Source organism: Melospiza georgiana, chromosome 8 (assembly GCF_028018845.1).
Source record: "Melospiza georgiana isolate bMelGeo1 chromosome 8, bMelGeo1.pri, whole genome shotgun sequence".
Classification (NCBI taxonomy): domain Eukaryota; kingdom Metazoa; phylum Chordata; class Aves; order Passeriformes; family Passerellidae; genus Melospiza; species Melospiza georgiana.
The window spans coordinates 488,831-497,088 of record NC_080437.1 but is presented as its reverse complement, the minus strand read 5'-3'; the positions used below and the strand labels follow the sequence as shown (position 1 = coordinate 497,088).

Here is an 8,258-nt window from a genome sequence, read left to right as displayed (position 1 = left end):
GGGCTCCCAGCACCCCAGCCTCAGCCCTCGGGCAGTGGCCAGCATGGATCCGGCTGCTCTCCCACACGCAGCAGGCGCTGAGAGAGCACCCAGGGATGGAGCACCTGCTCCTAAGCCAGGGAACCCATTTGCACAGCCAGCACCCTGAGCCTCACTGCACCGCCAAGCTCTGCCTTCACACCCTTGCGGATCACCTCTCCTCTCCCAGCGCATAAACCCAGCCCATCTGAGAGAATACACACAGCAATCGGATTGAGTCCGGCTGCGCTGGCATATGGGAGTTTAAATGGCTTTAAAAGCCAGTTGTCTTTGGCTGGGCCATATTTTTGGGTGTCACAGTAGCTCACCCCTCTGAGAACATCTGGAGGCCATATGGTGCCTGTCTAGAGGAATTAGGCAGATTTCTGCTGTGAACCTCACACCAGGGCCTCTCTCCTACCTCCTCCTGGCTTTCACAGAGAGCGCAGACTGAAGACACCCTAAAAACCTCAGGTTAGGCTCACTCAGCATTTCACTTGCCTTGGGGTCACACCACAGTCACAGCAGGAACAATGTTCCTCTCAGCTTGCCCAGGGAATAGTCCCCAGCACTAGTGGCACCATGCTAGGAGGTAGATGATCCCTCAGTTCAATTTTATACAGAAAAATTAAAGCAAGAAAAACTCCAAGTGGAGCATTTTCCCTTATATATACATACAAAAATTATTTTTGTGCAATGATTGTATGAAATCTGTGCAAAAATGTGCCCCAATCCCTGGGGCAGCTGCTATTTGTTCCCTAAGCTGTGAGCAGGTGCTCCAGGGCTCAAATCCTTTTTAGTTCAACACCACCATCACAGCTGAGTGAGGGGTGAGCCCTCCCTGAGACCACCAACCCCTGAGGGGCTGAAGAGTGCAGCACCAAGAGCAGCCCCAGAAGCCCTGGGCTCAGTTTAAAACCACTGGCACACGGGTAAGGGAGGGTGTCCCTGAGCATCCTGGGCAGGATGAGGCTGTTTTGGTCCCTGCTCCATTCAGCTGGGAGTGACAGTGTCTGACAGAACCTTCCCAAGCACAGGAGATGCCCCTTCCCAGAAGGGATTTTCCCTCTGCATCCCCCCTGGATGCAGCCACCCCCTGCCCAGACAGGCAGGCAGCCTCCAAGCCCCAAACCCCCAACAGCAGCACCCCCACGAGCTGAGGGCATCCCCCTCCCTGGCTGCCCCCTCTACACGAGGTGCACCACGAGCACAGCGCAGGCAGAGCCCAGGGCCAGCCCCAGCACCAGGTAGAAGGACATGAGCACCCCTGCTGCCTCGGCCAGCTCCCTGGGCACGATCTTGGGGCCGTAGACCATGACCAGGGTGCCCAGGTAGCCGTTGCTGAGCCCCAGCAGGGCTGTGAACAGCACGGGGTAGATGTCCCTGTCGAACAGCACGGTCCGGACGTGAGCCCGCGGCTGGTAGTTGCTGAGGATGAAGAGAGGGAGGAAGATGGTTCTGAGGAGCACCAGGGCAGGCAGCAGCTTGCTCTTGGGGCCTGGCACCTGGATCCAGGCGGTGACCTGCCTGCCGCACCAGTCAGCAAAGTTGTACAGCAGGAAACAGGTGAGGGGTGTGAAGTACTTGGTGCTCCAGGGGCTGCCCGAGGCTTTGCTGACTGACTCGATGTTGGAGGAGAGGGAAGGGAAGATGATGATGGAGATGAAGAAGACGTAGAAGAGGCAGAAGCCGAGGAGGGCGGTCTTGTGCAGGATGGGGCGGAGCGGGGGGATGCCAGCACTCCTTGCGAGGGAGGAGGAGGAGCTCCCGGTGCCTCCTGGCTCTGCCTGGTGCTCCACGGGGCCGTCAGGGGGCACAGTGACCAGCGAGGGGCTCTCCTTCTGGCTGCTCAGGTAATACCTGCAGGAGGAGACACAGGGGAGCAGGGGGGAATGCAGCTGAGACACAGCTATGCCTGCTGCACCCAGCAACTCCACTGCCACATTTTCTGACAAATCCCACTGCCTGGATTTCTTCTCCTGGGAAGATGAGGAGCCTCAGCTTCTGCTGTGTTCCCTGGCCTGGAGATTGTTTATCCAAACATGTGAATTGCTGTTAACTAATGACCAACCACCATCAGCTGTGTCACACTGAGGATTCAGTCAGGAGCTTTTTATTATTCATTCTTGTTAAGCCTTCTGTCTGTATCTTTTTGTTTAGTATAGTATTCTTTAATATAAGTACATAAAATAATAAATCAGCCTTCTGAGCACATGGGGCCAGATTTCTCATCTCATGCTGGGGACCCTGGCAAACACCACACTCCACCACACCTGCAGCTCCCACCTCGCACAGAGAGGTGACCCCTGCACTCCCAGCACCCCCTGTCCCCATCTCTCTGCACCCTCAGCGTTCACAGAGGGGACCCCACTGCACGCAGGCCCTTGGGGGCTACAGGCACCAACCAGACCAGTGGCACACAGGGTGTGGGGACACTCCTGGCTGGCCGGCCCTGGGTGAGGGCTCTCTGCTGACTCCACACATTTTGGGAGCGGCAGCACGGGGGGCCCTGGGAAAGCCTGGCAGACGCTCAGCCCTGGGCCGAGGCTCAGTTTCGGCCTGTGGTTTGGGTGAAAGGGGAAGCGCGGCCGGCGGCGGGGACAGGGCAGGGACAGCAGCAGGGCCAGCGTCCCACGGATCCCCAGCCACCCAGCGCAACCCCTCCGTGCACCCCGGCAGGCCGGCACCCACCTGGCGTACTCCAGCCGGGGCAGCAGCAGGTACACCACGATGCAGAGCACGATGAAGATGTCGGCGGTGAGGAAGTAGGCCAGGGCGCTGTCGGTGACGTCGGCCGCCGCTGCCAGGTCCATCACGGAGGCCACGGCGCTGACGGTGCCGCCCATGGCCTGGCCTGCGTGTGCCAACAGAGCGGGCACGGTGAGGGACACACAGCAACTGGGGCGCCCCAGAAACTGCTCCTGGGACACGCACGGCTCCCCCGGGAGCACTGCCCCGCAGCTAGGGCACAAACACGCTCCTCTGCATCTCCTGCACCCCTTCCAACGCAGCACAGCACACACAGGCTCGGGGCCTGCAGCTCCCCAGGCCTGCACAAACAGCCCAAACCTTCCCAAAGCCTAAACCTGGCTTCCCACCAGCACACACAATCAGCCTCCCTTCTGCACTCCCCCAGATGGGATTCAAGGCACCAGAGGCAGGAATGCCACCTCAGGGACGTGGTGCTTTCCTTCTCGGAAATAAACTCATTAAAAACACTCCTGTCTTGGCCCCAGGAAAAATTTCACCATCCTGATTTTTCCCCCTGCTTCTCCTCTTGGTTTGTCAAGCATTCCACAGCACATTTATAATGTTATCAATGCTCCAGGGAGCTCATCACTCACGGCTCCCAAGCTGCCCCTCATCACTCATGGAAACGCTGATCAGAAAGGAGCAGACAAGGCAAAGCTGCTGGAAATGGCAGGGCAGGGGGATGTCACCTCCTTCCCTCCTTTCTCCCTGCACCCAGCAGCACTCCAGGGTCACTTTATGGCTGTTTACAGAAACCAAAGCTCATGTGACCGAGCAAGTTTCTCCTCCAGCAACTTCCCTTTATCATTAGGGCAAAGTTAAGCTTCTAAACCAAACCCCCACATGACAAAACCCCCAGAGAGAAAACCACAGAGCCGAGCAGGGAAAGTCCAGGAGCACGATCCCAGCGGGACCAGCCAACCTGAGAGCAGGGCCTGCAGGTTCCTCATGGGGAAGCAGCTGCTGAGGCCGAAGATGCTGCTGGAGAAGACGGTGGAGGCACTGCTGACCACGGCCACGCAGCCCACGGTGAGGGCGAAGAAAGGCGTGGTCCAGGTGGAGGTGTCCACCTTGACCAGCACGGTGATCACCAGGAACACAGCCAGCATGACAAACAGCGACGACAGGATCCGCACGCTGGCAGCGACCCTGGGCACAAGGGAGGGAGTCACTGCTGTGCCTCCAGCCACGGGCGAAGGGTAAACACGGGACAGGGGCAGCTCCTGTGCCGGCAGAAGGGCAAAGAGGATAAAGAGAGGTGGGAGCAGCTGAGGGAGCTGGAATCTGGGTGTCAGCCATGCAAAGCCACGCCTGCAAGCACGCAGCAGTTTGATGGGGGACAAGGAAGGGTACAGATGAAAGCAGGAGGCTGTTTGAGGCTGGAGCCTCAACAAGGAGCAGCTGGTCCATTTCTCATCCCAGTTCAAGGGCTGGTAAGGGCAGGGCAAGGTGCTGCTCCTACCTGGATGAGCCTGGCTTTTGCCAACCCTGATGACAATAAAGGTATTTTTAAAAGGCAAAACCTTTTGTTTCCAAGCAATTAACCAAGGAATTCATTAGGAATTTATTTACTCAGGCCAACTGCAGGCACTTGTAAAGCAAAGTGCTTCTCCCACTTCACCTCAAGGAGGGGAACTTTGGCTGCACAGGGAGGCTGAGCTCAGGGTGCCCTGTGGTTTCCCCCTGAGCTGGGAAGCTGGAAAGAAGACAGGAGCAAAGCCAGGGAGAAGTGTGGCTTGGGTACTTGGAATCAGAGCAACACTTACTTGTTGACAAGCAAGAAGTTTCCAATCAGGCACAGCACTGAGGGTATGGTAGAGGCAATGGAGATGTAACTCTCAAAATAGTCCTGCCAGGAAAAAAAACCAAAACCCAAATAAAGTAAAGAACATTGCAGGGGGAACAAAGACATGAATTTCAGATCCTGAATATGACACAAGTTATGGTGTAGGTGTCCACCTTGCAGTGCTGCAAATTGCTCAGGGCAATGGCAATTCTGGGATTTGCCCTCCCATAGCCCTGGGCTGTTTCAGGACATCAGGGACACAAATAGAGAAGGAAAAAAGCAAACGGTGAAAGAAGGGGCTGCCATGGTGCTGTGCACCATCAAAGTGTGGCTGCTCCCTCTCCTCTCCCCTCGAGGGGCTCAATCCCATTTTTCTGCTGCAGGAATGATGCCCACAAACAGGAGGATGACCTACGTGTCCACCCCTATCACAGCAGGTTCTCATTTTCTGCACTTATCCAGCTCCAGAGATGAGGCCTCATCGCATCCAACCAGGTGAAGGCACTTGGCAGGTTTTCTCTGCACAGCTCATTATTTTTTACAGCTTGGCATCATTTTTAATCAGTTCACAAGCACGTTCATCTCCTCTTCCCTATCAGGAGCTTCACTGGAAGCAACAGGAAATCTAATAATCACTCCTAGAGGGTCCAGATAGGCAGAGACTTAAATCTCTGTGCTTGTGGCATCAGCTCAGCCAAGCGGGAGGCTCAAAGCTCTGCGGCCACACGACGAATCAGGAGAGAAAAGACAAAGCAAAACACAAAGCTGGCTGCTAAAACTGCAGCTTGTTTAGCCACCTACGTAAAGCAAACCTCCAAACCATCCTGGGGATCCTGAGGAAACTTGCTTAAAAAGTTAATTTGCTTCTGCTTCTGGGCAGGAAAAGTGACTTTCTAACGCTTTGCACCAGGCAGAAGTGTGCTCACAGTACATCCCAGGGAAATAGTCATTCATTCCCACAAATGGGCTCACACCAGCAGTGAGCAGAGAACTGGGCAAGTGCTTCAGAGCCCCTGCACCACATTTCCAATGCAGCAGCACAATGGTGGGTGGCAAATGTAATCCATGCCTGGACCAGCTCAGGTTCCACACTCCTCTCTCCTGCTTGCTGGGCTTTGATCCATCTGCAATGGCAACTCTTCTCCCTCCTTGGGTTTTCCCACCCTTCAGAGATATGCCTTCATTTTTGGCATCACAGGACATACCCACTTCTTCTCCCTTTCTGCTGAGCCCTTCAAATAAACCCCAAAGCCAACCTGACATCTTCCTCCCACACAGAGCTCTGATGGGGGAAAAGTGTCATCATGGAAGTGTTTAACCCCACCTAAACTCCAAACACGCTGCCACCATGCCTCAAAAGCCCCAAACCAGAAAGGAGCATCACTTTACTTCAACCCACTCCAAATACAGGTAAAAGGCATGATCACAAGATGACTTGAAGCATCTTCCCTGTGGCTATTTGTGAATAAACACCAAATAAACTTTTCCCTCTGGGGCAGGGGAGACCCTAGAGGATGTTCACTAACCTTATGGGGAAACAGAGGAGGAAAACGAGCCTGTTAGGAAGGAGGGCAGGTGATGTTTTTCTGCCTCCAAAGCAGCACTCACCCGCAGGTCCGAGGCGGCCTGCCCCGCCGGGCCGGGCTCATCCGAGCAGTTCTGCAGCTTGTACCTCCAGTAGTGCTTGGCCGTGATGAAGAAATTCCAGGGCAGGAGGGAGCCGATGCCCAGGAGGAAGAATATCAGGTAGGCGCCGTGCCAGCGGTCCCTGGGCTTCTGCAGGCTGTACCCGCTCCGCACGGCCTCCTCCAGCAGGGGCTCCTGGTCCGGCGCAGGGCTGCTGCCCGCCGGGAACATCGTGCTGGGAAACACGACGGGGACACGGTCACACCGGGGCTGGGACACGGATACTGTCACACCAGGGCTGGGAAACACGACGGGGACACGGTCACACCGGGGCTGGGACATGGTCACACCAGGGCTGGGAAACACGACGGGGACACGGTCACACCGGGGCTGGGACACGGATACTGTCACACCAGGGCTGGGAAACACGACGGGGACACGGTCACACCGGGGCTGGGACATGGTCACACCAGGGCTGGGAAACACGACGGGGACACGGTCACACCGGGGCTGGGACACGGATACTGCCACACCAGGGCTGGGAAACACGACGGGGACACGGTCACACCGGGGCTGGGACACGGATACTGTCACACCAGGGCCCTTCCACTGTCCCAGGCTGCTCCAAGCCCTGCCCAACACATCCCTGGGCACTCCCAGGGATCCAGGGGCAGCCACAGCCGCTCTGGGCATTCCCTGCCAGGGCCTCGGCAGGCAGACACTGGAGGAGCGAGCCACGGATGGGGAGCCACGGGGAAACAGACTCAGCACACACCGCCCGTAATTCCATAATTAATAATTAACCCGTCCACCCTCGGACTTGCAGGAGTGAGAAACCTCGCTCAGCTCATGCCACGCTCCAAAAAACACCCAGCGGCAGCTGCCGAACCCGCAGCGCCGTCGGGCTCGGCAGAGCAAGGCGCAAACTCGTAGTAACGCGGCCGGGCTTTCGGAAAGCACTTGCAAACCGCTCGTAAACCACTCCAGCACCAGCCCAGCTCGACGTCAGCCGGCCGTGACAAATGACTCACGGAGACACACGGCATCATCAGCAGGCGCAGGAAGAACACCTGAAAACGCCGCAGGAGCCGGCCCGGGGCACCGGCACCCTCAGAGCCCCCCACCCCGGGGCAGCGGCACCCTCAGAGCCCACCGCAGGGGAGGCGGAAATGCCGGAAACCGAGGATTTTGCGGACAAATCGGGAATTTCGGCAGCGGGGAGCGCCGCTCCATCCCTCCCTCCCCACAGCCTCCCGCTCTACCCACGCGGCCCCGCTCCGGTCGGCCCCGACACCGCAACACTCACGGGGGTCCCGCCCGGCCCGGCCGCCTCCGCCGCCTCAGGGCTCCGGCCCGCCCCGCCCCGCCTTTGAAGGGAAGGCCACGCCCACCAGCCACAGAGACACGCCCCCAGAATGATTGGCCACGCCCCTATAGGGCTTGGTCACGCCCCGCATGAAAAAGGCGGGAGACACTGCCTGGCCACGCCCCCTCAGGGCTGACCACGCCCCTCGGCCACGCCCCCTCAGTCCCAATTACCTGCAATAAAATAGTTATAAAAATAGCAAGATAATTAGAGTGTTAATAATTTGGACAATTAGGATTTCAGAGAATACGAGACAATAAGAACAAAGAGTTATAGACAGTCCAGGTACCTTTTCTGGGCAAAATAAGCCCGAAAAAGGAGCCACATTAACAGAGGATTAACCCTTAAAAGCAACAGCCTGTTGCATATTCATACCCCTCATCCATGATGCATAAATTCCATTCAAACACAGGATTCTGTCTGGGCAGTGTCAGCTTCTTCCTCTGGATCCTGACTGAGTCTTCAGGGCTGAGCAAGGTGGGAAGAACTCGATAATGGAGCAATAAATTATTTTTTTCTGAAAGATTTGTGTGGGCTGTGGCTGCTATCTTAGTGGGACCACCTCATTCCTCTCTTTTTAAAAAAAAGTATCTCACATAGCATAGTTTCTATTTTAACATTATGTTACAAACGAAAACTCTATTTAACACACTACTTAAGAAAATGAATACAGAATAACTTCCTAACATAACACATATAATATTCATTTGA

General features: G+C 56.2%; 1 protein-coding gene across 1 annotated transcript; it reads right to left on the bottom strand.

Moving 5' to 3' along the window:
- Nucleotides 1-1,168: 1,168 nt before the first annotated feature.
- SLC29A3 (solute carrier family 29 member 3) lies at nt 1,169-7,519 on the bottom strand. The gene is made up of 6 exons (XM_058029219.1): nt 7,488-7,519; nt 6,164-6,416; nt 4,536-4,618; nt 3,692-3,918; nt 2,710-2,872; nt 1,169-1,878 (listed from the first exon to the last, which is right to left on the bottom strand). The coding sequence occupies exons 2-6, from the start codon at nt 6,410-6,412 to the stop codon at nt 1,206-1,208; spliced, it is 1,395 nt and encodes a 464-aa protein (XP_057885202.1). The 5' UTR covers nt 6,413-6,416; nt 7,488-7,519; the 3' UTR covers nt 1,169-1,205.
- Nucleotides 7,520-8,258: the final 739 nt, after the last annotated feature.